At 37.1% G+C, this 27,018-nt stretch overlaps 1 protein-coding gene across 8 annotated transcripts in view; it reads left to right on the top strand.

The window, feature by feature from the left end:
* Nucleotides 1–27,018, top strand: part of Ralyl (RALY RNA binding protein like) — a 682,097-nt gene that overhangs the window by 639,486 nt on the left and 15,593 nt on the right. For 5 of the 8 annotated variants that reach the window (XM_028765793.1, XM_028765807.1, XM_028765802.1 and 2 more), the window contains one exon: nt 4,847–5,019. The exons of the other annotated variants lie outside the window; for them this stretch is intronic. In XM_028765793.1, the coding sequence (XP_028621626.1) occupies nt 4,847–5,019 (173 nt within the window). The remainder of the gene's footprint in view (nt 1–4,846; nt 5,020–27,018) is intronic. 8 annotated transcript variants of the gene reach the window in all.

Raw genomic sequence — 27,018 nt, 5'->3', positions numbered from 1 at the left:
AATCTGACCTTTGTTAGATTTTCCCCACACCATAGCTCTGATTTCCCCAAGACCACTGCCCATATCAAGTGTTGATCCTGTCTCCCAAGCTCACAGTTTAAGTGTCTAACACAGTTTAAGTGTCTTGTTTGTCTTTCACATATGCTTCACATAATCCAGTGACAGTTTTACTGAGCAGTGCAACAATCACTACAATTCATTTAAGTTATTGTCACTCCCTAAGAAACAACACTTCTTAGGTCTTTCCTCTCTGGCTTATTTTCCATGTGGCAAGTGAATTCATATTATTGAAACAAAAGGCTACAGACTGGAGTGAGACAAAATTAGGTGCGTACCCAATAGGGACTGAATCCAATTGACTGGGTCTGAGACATTTGGAAAATTCTTCATAAAAACTACAAAATGAGAGAAGCACTATCTCCTTCGAAATTATGTTTAAGTAAGCAGTTAATGTTTTGTTAATTTTTAAATGAGTCACATTAAAATTTTAGTGATTTTTCATGAACAACTTGAGGTTATTCTCTAAAAATTCATTTATGTAACTGAAATTCTAATTAAAATATATTTCTCATATGAAATTTTCCTGAAATTTATTTATGTGTTTGTTACTAATAGCATCCATAATAAAGTGAATATTTAGCAGCAGCATTTTTAAATCATTGAATTAGAACTCACATAGCTGCTTAAAATATTTTAAAAAATAAGCTTTATCTTGGCATGCAAAAGATTGATTGCAGAATACTATCTTTGCAGTAGTAAAATGGGAGTGTTTTTGTAACAAGAGTCTTTTCTATTGTCTAAGTACAGTTCAGCTGGTAATTGTTTAGCAATTAAGCCAGCACATCAAACAGCTTAATTGCCACCTCAACCAATTTTCAGTCATATTGATAATAACTGTGAAGAAAACATAATTTAATAAAAATGTGTTGTTGGCAAATCTCAACAATTGTAACTTGTTTCCTGGATCATATACAGCTTTGGAAATAAAATTAGATATGCTGAAATTTTTTTTAATATGAGAACAGAAATTTAACTTCAAATGATCTCTTTTCATGTCATTTGAAGTCATAAATATTTCCCTTTGATCAGAAATATCAATCATTTGCATTTCTTTTCCTTTGATAGTCATTGTTTGACTAAAATATGTTCCCTAACTGAATGTAGTTCTTCATTCTTGAATTTGGAGATTATTTACTATTTGAAGCAATTCAAAATATTCTTTCCCTGCATGACTGATAAACTCCTCTGTATCCTACGATTCATTAGGAGGGAGTAGAGGCTGTTAAGGCATAAGTCCTCCTGTAGATTCTTACTTTTATATGCTTTACTTATGCCTCAGTTTCCCTGTGTAAAAAAGGAGCAATATTATTTTGCTGAAATATGTTCCAAGGACTAATGCTTAGGTCAGCACGTTAGATGAACCCATTATCTCACTAACTTGTGGTCATTATAAATAGTTTTCTTTCTGTAATAATCTTATAATTTAGAGATCACTGGATTTGATATTTAACATTAGATGCTAGCTTTTGCAGCCATTGTCTATATGTCTAAACAAAAGTGTAGTATTAACTCACTTCTCTGCTCAAAAAAGAAATCCATAATTTTGACATAAATAATCCAACAGAAAGGGCTATTTTTCTTTTTCAGAACTGTCAATATAAACATGAAAATTCTCCTCTAAGAATATTTCAGGTCCCATATCCCATCCACTTCCTAGTGATGGGCTTTGGTACAGGATGTGACACGAATGTTCAGTTTTACTCTTCAGAACTTCTATTTTGCTACCATGGTGCCAAATTCAACTGCCATTTTAAATGGAGACAACAAAGTTTTTATAATTTTATTGCATACAACTCACGAATATATTCAGAAAATGTTTCCATGTAAGACTGTGAGGTGGAAAACAGAAAGAAAAAAAGAAAAGGTATACACAAGTATTTCTACCACAAAGGATCTCTACTGATAAATATGAATGCACAAATATAATTCATATATATAACCCTTCCCATATGTTCACAAGAAAGAATTATGCAGATAAAACAAATGGCACAAAATTTATATCAACCAAACACTGCTATTCATTTCTAACAGAAAAAAATTAATTACTCAAAAAGTAAAACTAGTTCCTTTGCTTCAATCTCAACAAGATTTTTTGAGGGATCAAAATTGATCATTCAGCTGCAAAACAGCAGCTTAATGAACAATTGTGCTTTTATATGTCATTTATTCATGGATCCTATAATTGTCCAGTGTATGTGACATTTCCCACTGAGCAAGTGACAAATGTCTATCCTGACCATACCTTACAAAACTGCAGACTGGCCTCATTTCTGTTAAACTCCCATGGATCGATTACCATCATAATTAAGGGTTTTATATTTTCAACCCAGATAATATATCCTAAGCATTTAAGCTTTCAAGTTAATGCATGAATGGGTGAGGATAGCTTACAGGGTTGTCTTTCCAGCCTTGAACTGTATTAATACACTGTTGTCTTTGAAATATATTCCCCATGAGATTACATGTATATTGTGTGTATTAAAGACAGCAAGCAACTTAATATATGTTTGTTTAAACAGAAAGAGGAAGGCCATGTGAAAGCCAAGACATGACATTATCTCTTCAATATGTTCTTAAATATCAGAAATAGAGATTTTTGACATGGACAATTTGTATAGTAATCAAATAATCAATAATGGTTACACTTTAGAATTGTTTTGAGCTTTTATTCTCATGTGTTTTTGTGATTTCTGCAGTCAAAAGTCACATCTTTTAGTCATTCTAAAACTTGCTATTTTGGGAATTCAATGTGACATTTTAGCTTACCTTTAAGAGAAGAAAACTATAGTTCATAGGAATAGTAACTAGCAAAGATATGCACCCTAAGTCTTATATCCTAGTAATTTATAGCATCACTTCTACTTGTAAGGCATATAAAGTAATAAAAGACCATATCAATCGATTGCCTGAAAATAAACCTTAGTTTGCAATGAACCTCTCTGTATTGCTTCTATGGGTCTGGCAAAGTGGTCATATTTCCTAAAGAGTTCAAACACTGAGACATTGGTAAGACAACAGAGATCCAATTCGAATAACAATTACTTGGATTTAGACAAAGAAAACAAGAGACTTTGGGTTAGTAATATAATAACTACTTTATAAGCCTTGGAGGATGTTCCATGGTAAAAATCACATAACCATCAGAGAAAAAAATAAGTCTACACTTCCATAGCTTCATCAGCATGTCATACATACATCTGGAGATAACAGTCACCTTGACACATTGGTTACATGTTTTAAGATCTCTGCGACTAATAAATATATGGAAAATTTGTTATACATAGGTTCTGTGGATGTATTAGGAAAAAAGTAGGCCATTTTAAGATGCCTAGTATAACTATGTACTATATTTATAATTTTATTTAAACAAGGCCTGATATTCGTAATGTTTTTATCCACCATTCCTTGATCCAAACAGAAACTGTAGTGAAACTGTAGTTAGTGTTGAGGTTTGCATATACATACATATATACACATACACACACACACACACACACACACACACATATATATAATGAGATTGTCAATATTCAGGGTAAATTTCATGTTCATGTATTTATAAGTAATCACATGGCAAAACTCAGAATGAAGCCTGGTATTTACAGTGCCACTGCTAAGTAACCTAAATACCCTTGGAGCTCTGTCATCTGGTAGAGGGCAGGGCACGCCTCACCTATTTTTGATCAAATTTATTATTTGTAGAATTATAGTGAAAGAATGAATAGACACACATTTATAGAAGAAATTACTGTGATGATATTCAGCAATGTGTAGAAAATGTTGCCCATATATTTATATAATAAACATTTTTCAATGTTTATTGTATTTAATCAAAACTTATAGATCAATAATTAGTTCCCTCTTAACACATGTTATGAAAAAATAGGAAATGAATCTCCTGGATATTTACTCTCTAAGTTGTATTTATTGTCATGAAAGATAAATAAGTGAGCTCAACATGAAGCATATTTAAAGCTCAAGTCAAAGTCAAGTGAAATGATACTTTAATAACAATAAGCAAAATTAATGAAAACAACATAATTTTTAAGAGTTGTGAGCACACAGGGTAAAGTTGCAGAAAGAGAAACAAGATGTGATTTTGTGTGTCCAGTATTTCTTGGAATGTTCACAGGAGAAAAAAAAACCATAGAGAAATAACTACAAGGTTGCCAGCATTAATTCTGGGTACGGATTTCTGCATTTCATGATTGTAGTATGCCAATCCTGGAATTGAAGGGAGTTCTGTTAGTGTGGTCTGTAGCCTCTTTTCTTGAGCACTTACTATTTGCAAACCATTATACTAGCATTTCTATTTTTTGCATCGAACTTTAAAAGCTTAGGAAACATATGTAAAAAAGAGAAAAAAGGCACATGGGTCAATCATTTCTTCCTTCTAACGTGCTACATTCCCACCAAGCAATAAATCCTGACACTCTTGATATAAGAGTTTTTTAATCAGAGAAACTATTCTTCCTAGAGTCTCATATAATAAAGTAAAGTATTTAGGAAGATCAGTATGCTAATGTAAATATTTATTTATATATCGTACCATCTAGAGACCCTAATTTTTTACCAATTTCAGTTTTAAATAAATTTGCTTACATGTAAACACATGCAGATGTATGCATAAAATTAAATAACTGAATAAACTAATGAAAATATCCCTATCTTTTCATGCTGTTTGTTCACAGCTCACCCCTTTTAAGAATTCCCTATTTTTTCATGGTTTTTCCAAATGACTTACTAGCAAGCCAAGGTAGTAGTCATATGCTTTTTCCCCTCCTAGAAGCTCAGAAGAAGCAGTTGGAGGAGAGTATAGAGCTGATTCAAGACGAATGTGTGTCAGAGAATGCAGACCATTCTACAGAGGAGCCTCCTGAAGGAGGACAAGAAGCGGATGGAGGAGAGATGACTGATGGGGTAGAGGAGGACTTCGATGAAGATGGGGGTCACGAGCTGGTATGAATGCAATATTTGGGGGTGTTCACATCTGTTGGGTGACAGCAATAGTATTTGATGCATTCATTCTAAAATAAGGATTAAATAATTTGAGGATTTTTTATCTTGTGTCAATATGTTTAAGGGAACATTGGTATAGTGCTTTGCACACAGCAAGTGCTCAATACATTTTTTATTAATTTCAACTATGAGGTTGAAAATGAATGTAAAATATACTATATAAAGTATTAGGTATATATAAAGTCCCAAAAGAAAAACTTCTTCCCCTCATTCTCTATCATGGAAGTAATTTTGTATTTGTACAGATAAATGTGTGGGCAGATTTAATATGCTGGTGACAGAAACAATCTCTTGCAAGATACATGAAATCTCCTTAACATGTATTTAAATTTTATTTATTTATGTTGTCTATGCATGTACACACATACTTGTACACATGTGTGCAGATACAAGAATACCTTGCTGCAGTCAGTTCTCATTTTCCACCATGTGGAAACCAGAAAACACTTAGGTTATCAATCTTTACAGCAAGGACTTACCCACTGAGCCATATCAATGGGTCAGCTTCCTCTAATTCATAGTTTTTCTTACTGATAGTAGTCACATATACTAGCTGCATGGCCAGTTACCCACTGCACAGTGGGCCTGCCATGATGACCCCTTAGTGTGTTGTCACCTCATCATTTCCAGTGTCAATACTGTTTTACAATCAATTATTATTGTTTGGGAATTTAGCTAAGACCTGATTCTTAAAAGTTTTATTTCCCCAGTGTTGAAATTAGTACACTGTTTATTTACAGATGCCCTTTCCTTGACAACTACACCAGACACTTGGTAAAAAAAAAAAAACATATTTATATTTCATCAACCATGAAATTAAATACTATATTCCAAAGAAATTGATTAACAATGATGGAGGATAGTGTGAATATTTGTGTGTGAGAGTGTGTGTTTTGGTATGTGTTATATATGTGATTAACTCTCAATATTTATAGACGATCTTACTCATATATCATATATAAATATATTTACTACATATATAATAACAAGTTTTTCCAGATAATATTACATTCCCATTTATTATAAAACCTAGATTTTAGATTTTGGTTATTGTCATTGTTGTAATATAATATCAACTTCCAACAATTACCATGTTTTCTTTAAAAGGTCACTCACTTCAGTTTGAGGTTTTCAAAGTATGAAATCTGCCAACTGTTTTAGAATCACAATGAAATGTATTCATCAAAAACAAGAAGGAGAAACAAAGATTTCTCAGTGCCTTCATAAACAGAACCCTAACCCAGTAACAATCTTCAGGCTTGTTCTCACCTGGCATCTCTTTCAGTATTCCTTTGATGGCTCTGCTAGGAGGATCTCATGGTGCTGTTCCCAAGGGCTGCCTCTCTTCATTTGTTTCTCCATTTACTTTAGTTCTACTTCTTCAGGATCGTTCTAGAGATATTCTTGTCCACAGGAAGAGACAATTGAGTTCTCCTGAAATATATGGTCTTATGTAAGAGAGGGCTCTTCACAAGGGTGATCTGTCTGAGAGAATTTTCTATTCCTAGAAGTCAGAGGGCTTCGGGCTTATTACAAGGGCTACAGATTTTCAGGTGACTTTTAGGGGAATATAGAGAATTTTAAAACTGAGAGTAAAATGCTCAGATTAGTCTTGACTTTTTGCTTTAATACCCAAAAGAGAATAAGATAACTTGAGTGTCAACGGTTTTAAGATAGACCCTTCTTGCATGATTGAACATATGTATGTACAAAATTGAGTTGAAACGTATTCCCAGCTTCCCATAAATGAAACAGATACAAATGAAGGCAGATATAAAAGGCCTCCCTGTTGCTTTCTGTTGTCAGAGCCCAAGTGAAGAATTACAGTTTTTGAAAAACAGTAGCTTCTCAGAACCAGCACAGGGGGAAAGAAAGTGCCAAAGTAGTTAATGAATAGAGAAATGAGACTCAGCAAATAGGAAAATAGTGAGTTATCCACTTCAGGATTGAGGTCAGAAATATGATTGATGATATGAGTCATAGGAGGTTACAGTGGAGGTGTCAGGATCAAAAGTCACCACAGATGAAAACCTCAAGAACTGAAAACCAAGTAAGGAGTAGGTCATCTCAACCATCTTGATATCACTCCAACTACTTGAAGAACTAAGGGATTAAGATAATTTCCCGATTAACAAATAAGAAGTTGCATATATCATTTTAGTCCCAGATCTCTCACCCACTCAAAGAGAATCACGAAACAATAACTTTATTGAGTCTTAAGCTTATTGTGTGCCACAAAGTAAGATTAAGTCAGAAATTTTTTAGTGTACTTGTGTGTATGTGTGCATATATGTGTTCAGTATAATGTATGTGAGCCCATGTGTGTTCAGGTACATCTCTGTGGGTAGAAGTGTTGCCTGAAAGTGGTGGTAGGGGATAGAGATCAATATTGTCTGATATGCTTTCTTTCCACTGTACACAATGAGACAGAGTTTCTCGTTGAACCTGGGGCTCGTTACCTGGCTAGACTGTCTGGTTAGAGGACTGCTGGGATATGCCTATTGTTATCATCACTCCTGGATTAGAGTTACATTGTTTTCTGGCCTGACTCTCTCACATGTGTGCTGAGGATCCTAAACCAGGTCCTCATTCTTGAATAGCAAAAACTCTACAACCCAAGTTACCTCCCCAGCCCAAATATGAAATCCATTTAATTTGACCATATTTCTGAGTAGTCATGAGTCAGAGAAGCAGCATGTCTAATGAGACAGAACTTGATCATATAGCCCTGTGTATAAGTTCAAGCCTTAACAAAGTGACTGACCAAAGACATTGTGTCACTAAGATTTTCACACTGAATATTTACTCTGTAGTTGGAAGCTTGAGTAACTAAGTAATTAAATCCTATTATATATGGTACTTAACTTTCTCTTGGGATTTGGAAAATAATAAATGGGCATGATTTTAATAGTGAGACCTTCCTTCAGAAATAGAAATGATGGAGTCTGCCCTTCCTAGTGATTAGTCAATAAGACACTCCTTTGTATTATTTACACTTTTTGTCTCCTTATCCAACCGCAAGGAACAGTTCATTCCTGACGTTCAAATAAATGGAAGTAAAAGCACACATTTTCTCTTACACTGTAACAGAGGACATTATAGCTGTGCAAACAGATGACACAATGATGCAATGTAGCAGGTGACAGAAGTCAAAAGACAATCTCTTTCAGAAATGCCCAGTAGGTTACTCAAGCAGAAGCACAATTCTATTCCAGAAGAATGAACAAGAAAGTGGGGATCTAATCTAAGCCAACTAAGGTCCAACACAATGAGCTAACAGTACGGCTGACAGACCCTGTGTAGAGCAGAACTCAAACAAATACAATGATTACCAAGTAATATCTACTGAATATCCACCGAGTGAAAAAGTGCATGCCAATCTAATCATGTATCAGTAGAAACCTACTGAGAATTAACATGGTACTTGTCAAAACTTCAAAAATAGTTGCAGTGACTCCTTCAAGTGTGGAATTTTGTATCTAAGGAAATGGCTTTTTGTCTCCGGTAGCTTAGTGTCTTAGAGATATGGCAGATTCCCTTTATGCACTAAAACACAGACTTGATCTTCATTGTTTATTAGAAACTACTCAAAGCTAAAAATCTAAAATCGATGCTAAAGTACTCTATATTAATTATTAGAATAATAAAATAAATTAAAATTTACTTAAACTTAAACTTCATACTAATGTCCTACATGCACACTATCAAAATGCCATTCTATTCTTACCTTTAAATATACCCACCAGCAAACATTTACAAGGTTTCATTAAATGAATGTCATGAGCTTGTGCTGTAAAGAAAAAAAAGAATGAAAATCTTACCTTTTAAAGATAAGAATTTTCTGATTGTTAAGGCCACAGGCCAAAGGAAGAAGAAAGAATAAAAAGCTGTGGGGGCAAAGTGGGAAAGAGCTCTTAGGAGAAGAACAGCACACATTGAGCACAGTCAGTACAGAATCCTGGTAGGAGGATCTGGGAGCTTCACCTTGACAGATGACAAACTAAAGAGAACGCAGTACTTCTGTCAAGGAATGAAATTTCTGATCACCTTCACTGTCCTTATATAATTTTAAAGAATACCTCATTGAAATCAAATACTTTAGAAGCCTTTGGAGATGACTTGGTAGGTGAGAACATTTGCTGCACAGCTGCAATGACCTGAATTCAAACCCTCAAAACTCATGTCAAAGCCAGGAACGATTGTATGTGTCTGTAACCCTAGGGTTGAAGGCAGACATAGGGACTTGGGTGGGGCTTACTGGTGTCAGCCTTCCCCTAGGCTCAGTAAGAAGCAAATGCAAATGGTTACTATTTTATGTGACAGGACATGTAAATTACAAATAAGGTGTTTCCTGTTCAAGTGCTCCCTTTCTCTTTCTTTACTTCCACCAAACATATTGTTCGTATAGAAATTAATAAAATTTCAAGTAAAAGTAGCTAGAGAAAAGCACTTAGCCTGCTAATTCACAAAGACAAACAGCTCTTCTTAAGTGCAACGTTTTCTTGGCTTATTACCTTGTGATTGCAAACAGTGTTGGCTGAATCTTTCTGGGAAGCAGCTCAGTCATCAGCATTTACTTCAGGCTGAGTGTTAAACCCACAAAGCAAAGCCTTCAATGCTCTAGAGATACTACAGCCAAGCAAAGGCATTTGAATAGATTAAAGAGAATTTGAGTTTGTTTGTATCTATTTGCAATGACTTTCACCTTTGATGTCTACAAGCAACCTAAACAAGACAGTAAGAATCACAGAATTACCTAGCTGGACATGTGGTATTTAGGCATGTAGAATGAGTACTCTGTTGTAATTCCTCTTCCAGTATTTAACAAAGCATTCAACTAAGCAATAAGCCACCTGTGTCTTCCAGCTATTGAATTTCTGTGCATATTGGAAAAGATGTGACCACAATCTAATCCTGCAGTTGAAAGCATTCAAAGTAAGCATTGTGGTAAAAAGCACTGAAAACTGAAAAGGACAGAGCATTCTGATCAATATTTTTGGCCTTTGTTTGTAAGCAATCTAGGAAATATCTCCTCTTTTGAAACTTTTTCTTTATCATGGTGAAGTTCTTCACCTGGATTTTCTCCTTGCTTTTGTTTCTTTTGTTACCATTTAAGTTAAAATGCTTACTGGAGGAAAATGAACTATTAGAATTACAAATCACAGGGAAGTAAGAAAGTGGTTCCTTGACTTATGTAATAATGTAATAACTTTTTTGTTTCAACTGGACATCCAGAGACCCTTACCTTGAACTCTGTCAGTCTATCTGATGGAGAAAAGTCATCTTCTAATATGAATAGTGTCGTGAATTGGAGAAAAATTCAGTTAAATATTGGCTTCCTTACAGAAATGAGTTATGGCTAAGACTTTGATAAGAACCCTGGCTGTTCTAGCTAAATGAGCCTATATGAGGACAGGAAAGTGGTTTGTTTGGGTGTTGAGTTGACAAAGGGAGGACTCCTGATGGTTAATTTTTCTTGTCAACTTGATTAGACACATAAGTACTTAGGATATTGATAAGTCACATCTGTGTGTCATTCTATGAAGTTGTTTCCAAGGAGGGAAAACACATCCTGACTCTGGCAGCATCAGTTGATGAGCTGAAGTCTAAAATTAAATAAAAAAGGGGAAAATGGAGAGGCTAGGGAAATGATTCAGTGGATAAAGTTCAGTTCAAATTCACAGGACTCATATAAAAGCAAAACATGATGATATGCTACAGTAACCGCAGTGCTGAATCGTTGAGACAGGTCTCAGCTAACTAGCCTGCCAATATAGCCCAAGTAGTGGGAATCTTTAGTCTCACCTTAAGTCTCTGTATTAAAAAAAAAAAGTGAGCTCTAATAGTTAATCCCTGCTTGCAAGTGCTGTTCACAACATTGCCTGTAATCTGCTTCCTCATCCACCCTGAAAAGAGCTAGCTCCCCCTGCCATGTTTTCCCTGAAAGGATCATTATTCCTTCATACTGAACAAAACAAACCCTTTCTGCCAAGAGCTGTTTCTTGACAGATTAACAGAAAAGTAACACAGGAGTGAGATTTCACTTTCTGTTTTTCCAACCTGGAGTCTGTCTCTGCTGGCTCCATATGAGTGGCTGCTCATTCCAGGATGAGAAGCCCATGTCTAATCCAGTAGGGTTGAGAGCAGCTGCCAGAGTGGAGTCTCATTTTTCTGGAATTGGAGACAAGGTGGTTGGTCTCCATGTCTTCTGGAGCTTAAGAGAGCAGGGTCCTATTGGGGTCGATGTGTAGGAAGAAGAGTCATTTGGAGGTGGAGGGATGAAAGGTTTGAGGTGAGACAGGTGGACCCAATGAGAGAGTCCCTCGAACTTAACAGCTGTAAGAGTCACAAGAATTATCCGGAAGGGCCGGGCGGTGGTGGCGCATGCCTTTAATCCCAGCACTTGGGAGGCAGAGGCAGGTGGATTTCTGAGTTCGAGGCCAGCCTGGTCTACACAGTGAGTTCCAGAACAGCCAGAGCTACACAGAGAAACCCTGTCTCGAAAAACCAAAAAAAAAAAAAAAGAATTATCCGGAAGGGGTCCTGCCATCTAGAAGAGAGAGGTGAGGGCCAACCAATGATCTCCAATGTTGACAGTCAGAGGAGAGTGTGTGGCACTGGTAGATGGTGGTCAGCAAAGTTCCATAGGAGAAAGTGGAGGTGGCAACATAATGGGGTAAGAAGGTGATTAGGGAGGGGAGAGAATTAAGGTGAAAGATCGGGAGATAGGACTGGATCCCCATACATGAGTTCAAAAGGTGAGATGAGGAGAGGTTGCTTGGGGAGAGTTTGAATCCTAAAAAGAGCCAGAGGTAAGAGTTTTACTCAATAGAGGTGAAGTGATAGTTTGACAAGAGTAGTTTTTAGGGAGTAGTTAGTTCTTTCTACCTTTACTGAAGACTGGGGATAGTAGGAAATATGAAAATGCCAGGGTATGTCTAGAGCTTTAGCTAGAGTTTGAGAAACTTAAGAAATGAATTTAGGGTAAATATTGGACTGGAGGGAGGCTGACACACCGAACTGGGTAATGATCAGAGACTGTTTAAGTCCTTTTGTTAATGGTGGAGAATGCCGCTACCCACCCTGAGAAGGTGTCCACCAAGACCCGGAGGTACATGGCACATTTGACAGTGAAAATGTGGATAAAGTCAAGTTGCTAGTTGGTTCCAGGAAGGGAGCCTCTAGCCTGATAGGTAGGGAAAGGGGCACTACAATACATGGAGTTGGAATATGATGTCTAAAAGATTTTGTAAGAGGTAGGGATAGATTTTAAGAAACACAGGTCTTCAAGAGCAGGCTGTAGGTGGATTTTAAAAAAATAAGACAATGGTTGGCTTTTAGGATGGAAGTGTTGATGAAGATAAGACAGTTTCACTAGTGTCAGGGGGCGAGAGAGGGGATGTGGGTTGTTGTATAAAAATGTCCTGGGGAAGGTAAGACAAGTCTAGGCCATTAAGGGCTACAGCTCTAGCTGCTTCATTAGCTCACTTGTTTCTGTTGAAGACAAAAGAATCATCAGTCTGTTGGGATCTACAGTGGATGATCCCAATAGCTGTGGGGATATGGGAGGCCTTTAGCATGACCATAATTTGGTTTGCATTAGTTACTGATCCTTCTTTTGTCATAGTAACCTTCGCTCCTTTCAAATAGTAGCATGGGACGGGAGGATATGGAAAGTGTATTTGGAGTCTATGTAGATGTTTGGGGATTATCCCTGTGGTAGTTGAAAGGCACAGGTAAGGGCTATTAGTTAAGCCTGTTGATTGGTGGTATGAGCAGGGAAGACCTGTGCCTCAACCACCTTTGTGTTTGACTTTATAGCATAATCAGTTTTTCTGGCCCTTTCATGGAAAAAGGAGTTGCCGTGTATATACCATCTATATGGCCTGAGACAATGTGCTTCCTGTATGTGTAAAGGATGAGGTAATAGTTCTTCTAAGGTTTCAGTGCAGGAGTGAGATAGGGAGTGCTTAGTATCTGGTCAAGGAAGAACATTGGAAATTTTAATAAGTGGGCATGATTGGAAAGTAAGTGTGGAGTCTTCTATTAGTGCTACCTGAAGGGAAAAAATCCTGGAGGGAGGCAGGGTCTGAGAGCCTTTCTCAGTCAGGAGCCACAGCTCCTGTTATGAGAAGAGAAGATTGTTATAGGCGACCTAAAGGTTAGGTTTCTTTTGGACTCTCAAATAAGGAAAGAGTTCAGTGGCTGCTAAAGTACAAATACATGGTGCCCATCCCTGGATGGTTAGGTCTAGGGTATTTTTTTTGTTGTTTTTTTTTGTGGTTTTGTTGTTGTTGTTGTTGTTGTTGTTGTTTTTGATAGATATGCTACAGGTCCCAGTTGGTGACCTTGAACTCCAAGGGCAAAATTTTTTTTTTCGGTTACATAGAGGGGCAAGTCAGGTTGGGGAGGTATAAGGCTGGGGCCTTAAGGAGAGCCTGTTGGAGCCCTTGAAAATGTTTGATAACAGGTTTGAGAAGAGATTCTTGGTTAGGTCCTAATCCCACTTCATATAAAGGATGGGAAAGAAGAAAAAAAAGAAGGAACCCAGGAACATAAAAAAAACTGGCTATTCCTAGGAATGATAAAAATCTCTTCCTTTATAGAAGGAACTATTCGAGATTGAATTAGATCATTTCTATCTAAGGTAATAACCTTGTGGTTTGAGAAGTTTGTTAGTCCCAAATAGGTGATGTGAGGAGTGGAAAGTTGGACTTTAGAAGGTAAGACTGTAGCTTCAACTAGACAGGAAATTTAGAAGATCAGAGTGTCAGCTTGGCTAATTTCTAGGTACTGGTACTGAAGTGGATTATCTGGAACAGTTTGGAACTTCTTTGGTTTTTGGCCTGGAGGAAGCAGTCTTTGTACTTGAGATTTGACCCCCTTCTCAAAGAGAGCCCCTTGCAGCCAATGCCAGTGGTCTCAGTGACAAATAGTACACAGGATATATAGGAGTCTGGCTCTGGAAACCCGATAGAAGCCAAGCTAGTGGAATTAGACTTTTTGGAGGAGCTCTAGATGTTCCTGTGTCAGCCCCAACCCTGTGTGTCCTGGAGCCTAGGGGTCTCCTTCCTGGTGTGCCTATTGTGGATGTGCTGCAATACAGTCAGAGAGACCTGGATGCAATGGTGAATGTGATACAGCAGGAGAACTTGGAGCTGAGAAGCAAGTATGACGACCTCAACACAAAGTATTTAGAGATGGGGAAGATCTTTGTTGGTTTTGAGAAGATCATATACAAATCACTGAAGGAGGCTGAGATACAGAAAGAACTGGCTGAAGACAAAATCCAAAAGGTTTTAAAAGAGAGAGAGCAACTTACTGCAGACCTGAGCGCCATGGAGAAGTCCTTTTCTGACCTTTTCAAGTGGTTTGCGAAGCAGAAGGAAATTATTGAAGGCTACCGGATGACGAAGGCTACTGGAAGGTGCCTTGGTGGTCACGAGTGAGTTAGATGAAAATTAACACTCCTGGACAAATCAGAGCCAAGCCAGCACAGGTCTCAAGTTCCCACTTGACTTTATTAACAGAAGCGCTTCTGACGGATGGGTGAGGGGGAAGAAATGAAGAAGAGAGCGAGCTATGAGTAGGGGTGCTTTTCTTTTTTCGGAGCCATGACACAGGTAACAGCAAGTGCAGAGAGGTGTACAATGGGTGCCATGGCAACAACTGAGTGCTGTTGCCTAGAGGTGATTGTCGCAGGGCTCAGGTGCCAGCTGTAAACAGCTTTTGGCTGTCAACCTGATGCTAACAATTTGAATAGTTTTAATTTCAGCTAAAGAACTTTGTGTAGCCCATTAGAAAAATTTCTCCCCGGCATTAGGTGGCATATTTATAACCGAGACCTCTGTCTGCAGTATTTTGTCAAACAAATTCAACCCCCAGTGACTTATATGAGACCTCGTAGGACTCAGTGCTTTCCTTTGTAAAGCAGAGTTGACAATTCCGTGTATGATCAAGGGTTACTGTGAGGAAGCAATGAAATGTCGTGAGATGTTACAAAGATGCAACTGGAAATTAGTTAAGTCCTTGTGGTAATTGTTTGTGTTGTTTTTATGTTGTCATTTTATTATCTTCTTTTGTTTCTTTTAATTTTGGTAATCTAATGTTACCAAGCCAGACTGAGCTTGGCATAGTAACTATTCACAGCACATTAATAGTAAAAGGAGTGGCTTTCTATCAGAGCATTTCTCCCCCTCAGAGTCTCCCCTAGACATTTCTGGGGGTTGAGAAGTGACTCAGTCAGGATCAAGTATGATTAAATCCTTCTCTTATCTTCCCACCACCTGCTTTCCTCTTGATAAGGAAGCCTTGTTAAAATCCCCAGCACTGCTTTCTGTGAAGGATGTTGCTCTCAGTTAACACAGTTCCCACCTAAACACACACACACACAAACACAAGCATCCAAAGAGAGCAGATGTTGCCAGGCCTCTTTCAGATTCACTGTATCAAAGAAGCCATACCTCATTCCATACTAAAACTAGGAGAATAACCACCCTGCCGCAAGTTCATACTGAAAACACATTCAGACCCCAGATTCAATGTCTGAATATAAATATTACAATCAAGAAAAGTAAGATGAGTTACTGTCCCAGTGTCCATCATTTTTCTCCTATTCATGATACTACTTATGCTCCTTTCAGATTGTTCTCTGAGACGCTGTCTTTGGGTTTATAAAGCCGAGGGCAGGCCAGATGGATGCACTTAAACATCACCAATAACCTCCTGCCACAGAATAAAAGCAAGTACTTACTGATGTCACAAACCCAATTATGACCTGATGTGATCATGATCATTTCTCTGGCTGGTGCCTCGTCCTCTCCCCTCAACCATCATCAGCCATGTGACCTCCAGGCACATGGCACTCAGCCCTATAGCCTTGCCACACTTAGAAACTCAGAATGTGGTGAACAGGAACAAAAGCAGATGCAGGAGGATCTTGGTGCTGTGAAGTTTTCAAGTGAGTAAATTGGAAACTGCTTCTATAGGTGAGATTAGCATGTACAGTTATCTGGTGGTCTGGGCAAATATTTGTGGAGTGGTGGAGACATGGGGTCTTCGGATGCAGCAATCGCATGCAGACCACATAGTTAATGTTGCATTACAGAAGAATAATGAAGAGGTTTCTAACAGAGTCATGCTTTATTTATCCCATGGAACATACTTATACCATAGCATTTGTTTTTTATGTATAATAACCTCAAATTCAACTGATTTTCTGAATTTTATTTGGTAACCTACACAGAGAAAAGATTGTATGCTATCCTTGAGTACATTATTTAACTTCTTTTAGCATTGATATTATTATTATAAAAAAGCTACATTATAAGTATATTATAAGGTCATTTTTTGCGTATCTCCCTGTGTGTATGTCTGTGTGTATGCCTGTGTATATATTTGTTAGTCTCTGTGTGTGTCTTATTGTATGTGGGGTGTGTGTGTGTGTGTGTGTGAGAGAGAGAGAGAGAGAGAGAGAGAGAGAGAGAGAATGAGAGAATGAGAGATGGGAGAATTAGTGCTCAGGCTCAGATATTTCTTCATACTAGGTTAGTGCTCTGACTCTGAGATTTCACAGTACTCTAGATAGGAAATAAATGAATCATATATGGTCTATAAAAAACTGGTAAAAAATGAATGAGAAAATTCTAATATTGTTATTATTTTTGCTATTTTCATTGTTCAGTCAATTTTGTTGCTATAACAAAATATGCAAGCTGTGTTACTTATAAAGATAAAAGTTTTGTTCAGATTAGTTATATATTAATGATATGGCTCTGGAAGATAAAAAGTCCTAGTTCATGGTGCTATGAGGAATGTATTAAATGTATTTATCCAATTCAGAGCCCAAAATAAATAGGTGGCTTAGATTCCTCCTTTTTTCATAAAGACTATAATATACTCTATGGTTCCTCTGACATAGCTTTATCTGACCTTTGTTTCCTCCCATGCCAACAACTCAAAAACCATTACCATGAGGATTTAGAAGCTGGTAGGACCTCTAAATCTATTTTTCCTAGTGAAGCTGTCCACAAAGTATTACTACATTTCCAGAAATTTCAGTTTTGTACAGAGCATTGTATATTTAAGGAACTTTAAAATGTTAAAATTTTCTGCATTTTATTTCACAAAGATGCACTCATAAAGCAAGTATAATATTCTGAGACATATTTTGATTTTGTCTTGTTAAATTCGACTTTGATTTAGTAGCTGTTAACTCATTCAATTCAAAAGAATTTTAGTCTTTTTCCTATGGCTTAGTCTTTTAGACAGTATTAGTCAGAGTCAGCAATGATTTATGATTTTCAGCTTCATTTTTGCTACAGACTTGTTCTCTGTACAAGTTTCATAAGTTCATCAATTACTTTTATAAACTATTTGAGTAGGTAAAACAACAACAACAACAAAAACCCTTGGCAATCACATTTTCTTTCCCATCCAGCCATTTATTCATTGAAATAACAACTATAGGGGGGTGAAGAAAAGGCTCAGCAATTAATGTCATTGACTCCTCTTCCAGAGAACTCAGGTTCAATTCCCAGCACCCACAGGAACCAGACATATATATAATGCACAGACATACATTTAGAAAAAGTATTTGTATTCATAAAACACATTTTAAAGGAAATATCAATGATAAATGTCTTTCAAAAGTAAAATACGGACAAATTATTAAACTGCCAGGTATTTCCAATTTTTAAAGAGTTCAAAAATAAGGCAGGAGTTCTCCCTGAATTAAAGAGCAGAGAATGCTGCAGCCTGTCAAACTGTAACAAGGCAGCACAATAGGTTAATTTACCCCAAGTCATTTAGTGTAGGACATTGTGGATGAGAGATCAGAAGATGGAGCAAAATAACCCAAAACCCCTGAGCAAAGTTTCCGACATTTGAGCCAGTCCTTAACTAAAGGAAAAGCTGCCACGACTAAGATAGTGACATGGGTCATGACTTAAGTCATTTACTCTTACATACTTTTATACTCTAGTTTCATAGATAACAATAGTAAGGATGAAAGAAGTTACACAGTCAGCTCAAGGTTGGTTCCAGGAGAGAAAACAGAATATGGGAAAAAGAGTCACTTGAACTAATTAGGCTAACATACTGGGGAATTGCTCATTTATTTTGGAAAAGAAGTACAACTTGGAGAATCACATGGTGAAACCTTTGTAGAAGTAAACCTCTCGACTTCTAACACAGTGAGTCTGTACGCGAATCATCTATGTTCCAATAGGCATTCCAGCTGAGGCTTCTGCCTTCTGAAGTCAGAACCCTGGATTAGAAGTCATGGGTTCAAGCTTTAGCTCTTATCTATACCTGAAAAAATGAGAAATTTGAAAAGTGAGACTTACAGATGTTTTCATTCATAACCAGTGTCAAAAACATTGTAGTTCAGCAACTCAGAAACACACAGAAAAAAGGAAAGGCAAACAGGTTACTTCTCTGGAGTAGTAAGCACATGAAAACTTTTCTATAGCCATGAGACTTCTAGAAAATACCGATAGACAAGTCACAGGTAACACTACAACTCTCTTCTTGAGAATGGTCTCCACTGGTTGCTATCATGGGGGAGTACCAAAACTGTACCATTACATTTAAGCAAACAACAGAAGCAAAGTGAGTTAGGGGAGGGTTTAACTTGTCTAGAATATTGTTCTGAACTTATCCTGGTGAGGATCCATCACTACTCAATTTTAACCCTACAACTCTTGCAAAGCTTCCTGATGTTGCTGATTGGAGATAAAACCTGCAGGCTCTCCCTTAGGACACCCACTGCAGCATAGCCACCATTTCTTTTAGACATGAAGTCCATGTAGGGCTGATCCTTCCTCTCTCCAGGTTGTTGTACACTGCTTAGTACCGTACCACTGTATTGGATGCAGAATGAAAAGGTACTGGATTCTGGGTGATTTAAAAAAAAATACTGTGTTTAGTAATTATAATTTCATTCACCACATATGCTGTTCTTCCTGATATAGACAACCCTAAGTCTTTTTCTCTGTGTGTGATAGGTGTCTTTAAGTCTCATGCATATGTCAGTGACCTAGAGCACAATTATTGATTTTGTTCCTTTCTTTATGCTCTGCACAAAAATCAAACTTAAATTGCTTCAACAAAAATAAAAATTTCTCTTCTTCTGCCTTCACCTATTTGCAAACCTCTTAGGGTTTATTTTATTTTGAATTTTTCTTTAGTGCAACATTTAGCTTACATCAATGTTAATAAATACTTTCTATGAGAAAAATTAAGAGAAATTGTCCTCAATTACCCCATAATATTTTGAATAGTTTAGGCATATTTTACTGTAAGTTGTGATTGGATTATGTTCTGACTTCTACTCCAGGCACACTCTCACTGTGACTTAGGGGATTATTACATAAGCATAGAAGCAAACAGGTTTTATTATAGCATTCCCAAGGACATTCAGGCAACTGACAGCCTTCCTCTTGAAGGCACTCTAGGGGAAATGGGAGATTAACAGCAACTCCTGGAAGGTAGTCTTGATTCTGTTGTGCCCTTTTACACTGATGCTGTAGAATTGTCTCCCATGAGTGGTAAAAAAAAATGCAAATAAGAAGTCATCTGAATTTTAACTAAGCAAATCGGAAAATAAACCTGCCTCTAACCTCTGATTCTTTTTTTTTTTTTTTTTTTTTTTTTTGGTTTTTCGAGACAAGGTTTCTCTGTATAGCCCTGGCTGTCCTGGAACTCACTCTGTAGACCAAGCTGGCCTCGAACTCAGAAATCCGCCTGCCTCTGCCTCCCAAGTGCTGGGATTAAAGGCTAACCTCTGATTCTTAAAGACAAAATGTATAAAGAACACAGACACATGAAAGAACTCAAGTGTACACAAAGAAATAGATCTTCTAAAATTCAAACTAATGTATATGCAGGTACATAATGGATATGCACTGCAGACAAAAGAATGATATGTTCATATTCATTTTAAAAACTGACCTTTAAGGCTAAGGTCCCCTGAAATGTGGTAGACATGCCATTCTTGTCTCCTCTCCCTCTCCCTCTCCCTGTCTCTCTGTCTCTCTCTGTCTCTCTGTCTCTGTCTCTCTGTCTCTGTCTCTCTGCCTCTGTCTCTCTGTCTCTGGCTCTCTCTCTGTCTCCCCAGCCACCCCCTTGTTTTCTTTCTTTTAAACTAGTAGTATCTGGCTTTACACTAGGTCTCTGAGCTACCTAGTCTCTTGTTCTTAGTTACCCAAGAAGTCTTGGACAAGGTCTCCTTCACCTAGAGTGGGTGCTACATCAAATCAGACATTGGTTTGCTACTCTGACAAGTTCTGTACCACCATTGCCTTTGCATATTTTGCAGGCAGGATAGAAATGGTTAGCATCTGGGTTGGTGTCCATGTTTCTGTTCCAGTAACTGGCAGAGTACCTTCCTGCACCAAAGAGATTAGAATATAAGGGCGAAGGATCCATGTAGGTACCAACTTGACTTGTCTAAGTCCAGGAAGTTGTGTGGATGTTATCCGTGACAATAGGGACTCCACTGTCAGTTTTTAGAGAGGAATCAATTGTCTTACCATCAGCCCATGTTGTTAGGGGATTTTCATGGGACTCCCTTGGCCAACACGATTTAATGCATCACATTCCCTCCACAGTCCCTCTTGTAGCATTGCCTGGCTATGATGAGACTCCTCATCTCACATTACTAGGACTAGTCATTAGGATCATCTTCACAGATTCCAGGAAGTTTCCACAGCACTAGTTTTCCATACCTCTCTGGAAATGGCCCCTCCAATTATAGCCACCACTACCCACACTGTGTCCCTCCACCTCATCTCTCTCCCAACAAATCCTCTGCACCTTTCCTCAACCACCCCTCGAAGGGAGATCCCTGTGTCCTCCTTAGACTTCTCTTTACCTAAGATCTCTGCACCTTAGGTATTGGATTTATGGATCTATGCATTGTAGCTTGATTATCATTCATTTAATGGTTAAAGTCCACTTTTAAGTGAATACATACCATATTCATCTTTTTGAGTCTGGGTAAATTCTCTCAAGATGACTTTTTTCTAGGTCCATCCATTTGCCTGCAAACTTCATGATGTCATTTTCTTTTATATAACAACTATGTAACACACCATTCTGTGAATATAACACAATTCCTTTATCCATTCTGTTTGTTTCTCATTTCTGGCTATTATAAATGAAGCTTCAATGAATATGGTTGAACAAGTGTCCTTGAGTTCAATCAAAGGTCATTTCTGTATATGCCCAAGAGATCAATTATTCCCAACTTTATGAGGAACTGCCAGGATTTCCATAGTGGCTGTACAAAGTTTGTAGTCCCTTGCTTCATATCCTTACCAGAATGAACTGTCATTTGTATTATTGATCTTAGACCTTCTGACAAGTGTATGATGGAATCTCAAAATAGTTTTGATTTTCATTTCTCTTATGGCTAAGAATATTGAACATTTAAGTGTTTCTCAGCCACTTGGGATTTCTGTATTGAGAATGCTCTACTTATGTCTGTTCCTCATTTTTATGGAATTATTTGTTTTTTTTTATATCTAGCTTCTTGAATTCTTTATAAATTTTGGATATTAGTCCACTGTTTGATGTGGAGTTAGCAAAAAAAAAATTCTTTTCCAATTCTGGAGGTTACCACTTTTGTCTGAATGAGAGTGGCCTTACAGAAACTTTTCAGTTTAATAATGTCCCATGTATTAATTGTTCATTTTAGTGCTTGCACTATGGATGTTCAGAAAATCAACTCCAATTCCAATGTGCTCAAGACTATTTCCTACTTTTTTATCCATCATGTTCAGTGTATTTGACTTTACATTAAAATTTTTGATCCATGTGGACTTGAAATCTTGTACAGGGTGATAAACATGAATCTATTTGAATTCAGAAGGTTGGAAGATATTAGAAGATATCTTCTTCATAATCTTCCTTCAAAGGCTTGAAGTTCTTATCATGTAAGTCTTTGACTTGCTTGAAGTTACCCCAGAATAGTTTATTTTATTTGAGGCTAATGAGAAAGCTGTTGTTTCCTTCCCGGATTTCTTTCTCATTCCATTTGTTGTTTGTTCATAGGAGGGCTACTGACTTTTTGAGTCAATATTGTATCAATAACTTCAATGAAAGTGTTTATCAGCTGTATCAACAAACTTGTAGGTTCACTGAGAATATTATTGTATCATCTGCAAGTAATGAGCCATTGACTTCTTCCTTTCCAATTTGGATGTCTTGATCACGTTCAGTTGTCTTATTATTCTAGCTAAAACTTCAAGTGCTATATTGAATAGATATGGAGAGAGTGGACAATCTTGCCTAGTTGATTTTACTGTCTCCTTGCCCGATTTTATTATAATTGCTTTGAGTTATCCTCCATCTTACTTGACGTTGGCTATAGTGTTGCTGTATATCGCCTTTGTTATGTTTAGGTTATTCCCTGGTAACTTTAATCTTTCTAGGACTTTTTTCATGAAGGGGTGCTGGATTTTGCCATAGGACTTTTAATACCAAAGTAGAAAATCAAATAGTGTTACTTTTTCTTTCAGTATGTTTATATGGTGATTTACATTTACTGATTTTCATATATTGAATCATTCCTGCGTTTCTTGGATAAAACCTACCTGGTCATGGTAAATGGTCTTTTTTATGTGTTCTTAGATTCAGTTTACAATTATTTCATTGAATATATTTACATCGATCTTTGTAACAAAAATTAGTCGGTAATCCTCTTTTGTGTTGAGTATTTTGTTTTATATCAGGGTGACTGTGGCCTCATGAAATGTATTGTAAAATGTTACTTCTGCTTCTATTTTGTGCAGTAGATTCAGGAATATTCACATTACCTTTTTTTTTTTTTTGATAGTCTGGTATAATTCTGTGATAAAACCATCAGGTCCTGGGCATTTTGTGGTTGTCAAGAGAGGTTTAATGACTGCTTTTATGTCACTAGGATTTATAATTCTATTTAAGTTGTTTATCTGATCTTGATTTAACTTTACCAAGGGGTACAAATTGAGAAAGTTATCCATTTCTTTTAGATTTTCCAGTTTTCTGGTGGTCAAATTTTTAATTGTCCTATGGTTCTGTAGATTTTCTTGGTGTCTATTGTTTTCTTCCCCTTCCATTTCTAGTTTTGTTAATTTGTATAGCCTCACTGTGTCTCTTTTAGTTAGTTTAGATAAGGGTTTTGTCTATGTTGTTGATTTTCTCAATGAAACAACTCTGTTCTCTTTGTTTTTTGGTTTTGTTTGCTTGCTTGCTTTTAGTTTTTTGTTTTGTTTTGTTTTGTTTATTTCAGTCCTCAGCTTGATTACTTTTTACAGTCTACTCCTCGTGGGCATTATTTCTTTTTTGTCACTGTTATGGTGCTTTCAGATGTGCTATTAAGTTGCTAGTATGAGGTCTCTTCACTTTTGTTTATGTGGGCATTTAGTGCTATGTACTTTGCTTTTAGTGCCACTTTTATCATGTTACATAAGTTTGGATGTGCTATGCATTCAGTTTTATTGAATTCTATAAAATCTTGAATTTCTTTCCCCATTTACCCTCCCTAGAACCCCTTATTCCATCCCCCCTCCTCCTTTTTGCTTTTATACCTTTTTAATAACATAGAAGTATTAAGGTCAGTGTCATGCCAAATACCATTGGATTCATGTTAATTCTAAAATTACAGTGGTAGTCATTGTAATTGGGAAAAACTTCAAAGACACTTGCAGTGTATTTGGCATAATTCATTGTTTTGAATAGCTCCATTGTGTAAGTGTACCACATTTTCTGTATGTACTCCTCTGTTGAAGGACATTTGTTTTTTTATTGGATATTTTATTTACATTTCAGATGTGATCCCCTTTCCCCATTTCCTACCTATCCAGGAAACACCTATCCTATCCCCCCTCCTCCTGCTTCTATGTGGATGTGCCTCCACCCATCCACCCACTCCTACCTCCCCACCCATGAATTCTCCCACACTAGACCAAGAACTTCCTCTCCCACTCATGTCTGACAATGCCATCCTCCCCTACATATACAGCTGTATATGTGCTTCCAGGCTAGTGGTTTAGACCTTGGGAGCTCTGGTTGGTTGATATTGTTGCTCTCCCCATGGGACCACAAACCCTTTCGGTTCCTTCAGTCTTCTCTCTCACTCCTCCATTGGGAACCCCATGATCAGTTCAATGGTTAGCTGTGAGCATCTGCCTCTGTGTATATAAAGCTCTAGCAGACCTCTAAGGACACAGCTATATCAGGCTTCTGTTAGCATGCACTTCCTGACATCCACATCAATGTCTATCTTTGGTGACTGCACATGGGATAGATACCCAGGTGGGACAGTCTCCAAACAACCCCTCCTTCAGTTTCTGTCTCACACTTTGTCTCCATATTTGTTCCCATGAGTATTTTGTTACTCATTCTAAGAAGGACTGGAGCACCCATACTTTGGTCTTCCTTCTTCATGAGCTTCATGTGGTCTGTGAGTTGTATCTTGGGTATTGCGAGCTTTTGGGCTAATATCCAATTATCAGTGAGTGCATACCATATATGCTCTTTTGTGATTGGGTTACCTTACTCAGGATGATATTCTCTAGTTCTATCCATTTGCCTAAGAATTTCACAAAGTCATTGTTTTTAATAGCTGAGTAATATTTCATTGTGTAAATGTACTACATTTTCTGTATCCATTCCTCTGTCAAAGGACATCAGGGTTCTTTCCAGCTTCTGGCTTTTATAAATAAGGCTGCTATGAACATAGTAGAGCATATATCCTTGTAATATGTTGGTGCATCTTCTGCATATATGCCCAGGAGTGGTATAGCTGGATCCTAAGGTAATGCTATGTCCAATTTTCTGAGGAACTGCCAGACTCATTTCCAGAGTGGTTGCACCAGCTTGCAATCCCACCAACAATGGGGGAACGTTCCTTTTTCTCTACATCCTCACCAGCATCTGCTATCACCTGAGTTTTTGATCTTAGCCATTCTGACTGGAGTGAGGTGGTTTTATTTTTTAAACAGTGTTTCTTTCTTTCTCAGAGCAACAGTCCTGTCTTCGAACTCACTTCATAGATTAGGCTGGCTTCAAATTCCCAGAGATCTGCCTACCTATGCCTCCCATGTGCTGAGATTAAACACAATGGTGGTACATGTAGTTGAGTGGTATTTGCTTTTCTGTCCTATTTTCCTTTTAAATTTAGAATGGTGTCTTTAAGGTTAATCTGTGTGGTGGCATAAAACAGAATCATTTTCTCTTTAAGCCTCAACAACGTTCCATTGGACATATATATCACTTTAAAAGAATGTAGTCATCTATCAGTAGACACATCAGTTTTTAGACAATTCTGGACAATTGTGAAATGAGCTGCAAAGAACAGTGTTGTAGAAAACCTTTTAAAACAATAAAGATAAAGAGTTAGCCAAAGGTAGTTTTCCCTTGATATAGATGAGGGAAAGCTATTTCCAGAGGAACAGATTTAAAAAGTCATTAATAATAATATTTCTGAAAGAAACTAATATCATACCTGCACAACTACTCTAATCATCTAACCATATGTTTCTGAGGAAATGAGAACATATATGAAACAATTCATTAGTTCAGAAGTTGAAAGAAAGGAAAGTGTGTTGCTTTCTTCCACCCCCTCAGTTTTATTCATTTCCACAGGCACTATCATAATGAGGAAGAGATTTATCTTGTAAATGGATCTGACTTTTAGAATCCTTTCCATGTCCTGGAAGTTAAATGCTAAACAGTTTGTCCCCACACAATGGCACAGTTTTTCAGCAGGTGAAATTCACTATGCAAAGAGGCATGTTTGTGCTCACATCTGCACTGGTCACCTTCATCACCAAGAATCATTCATTCAGACAGTGAAAGTGTCAAGAATCAGAGTCATATTATACCTCCAGGTAGCTCTTCCTAAATTCCTTGCCTATATATCTTCATCTTTAGAGTGGGTCTACACAAAGATCACAGGCTAAGGGACAGGCACAGGTAATGAGCCTCGACTTGTCGCAGGCCTTTCATCCCATTTACAAGGGGCTCAGGCAGCGGAATCACAAGTTGGAAGCTAACCTGGGCAACTTTCTGATACCCCATGTTAAGGCCAAAAGTAGAAAGAATGTAGAACCACACAAAGGTTAGGAATACAGCTCAGAGATAGAGCAAGTAAAAATCCAAGTTCATTTTTCGGTAACCAAAATGGAAGAAAACGTAGAAAGAAGAGGATATTTTTTCAATTTCCAGTAACAATGTGGGATATTTCATTTATTTCAACCTGATTATGAGTGAAATAATTTTAGGGAATTTGTACTTACTAAACATCTGATTTTAAATAGTCAAGTAAATCAATCAAACATATCTCTAATAAAATGCAGAATAATGATACAGAATCAAGGCTATACAGTGGCCTTAGGTATTATTGCTACATTGATATTATATAAACTCAGTAAGTTTAAATTTTCTAGTATTCATGATTTTTCCTATATCTGTATACTGTTGATATTATTTTTACTTAATGCTTTTGTAACTCTGCAAGTGAGCACATGCATAGGCGTGTGCATTTGTGTGTGTTATACATGTTTATATGTGCTCACATGCTACACACATACACACACGCCCCCCTCACAGAGAGAGAGATAGAGACAGAGAGAGGGAGAGAGAGAGAGAGAGAGAAGGTAATATTAATGACTTTTCTATAAATACACTTAAAATATATGTTTTTATTTTATTTGGGTGGCATCTTACTTCAGTCATTTGTTTCTTAGCCCTTTAATTGAGCATCAAAGGGAACCATTTTTTCCTATTAAATTAATATTTCCTATTTAAAATTTTCATTCTTAAAATTTCTCACAAAATTTCTAAGTGTGAATAAAGTGAATTTAAGTAGCCTGAGACTTAGTTATATTTACAGATAAAAATAGAGTACTATTGGACCATACACAAGTGATGCCTAATTTCACACTGAATTTT

Source organism: Grammomys surdaster, unplaced genomic scaffold (genome assembly GCF_004785775.1).
Source record: "Grammomys surdaster isolate TR1022 unplaced genomic scaffold, NIH_TR_1.0 63, whole genome shotgun sequence".
Taxonomy (NCBI): Eukaryota; Metazoa; Chordata; class Mammalia; order Rodentia; family Muridae; genus Grammomys; species Grammomys surdaster.
The sequence above is the reverse complement of the archived record's forward strand: the minus strand, read 5'-3'. Positions and strand labels throughout refer to the sequence as shown.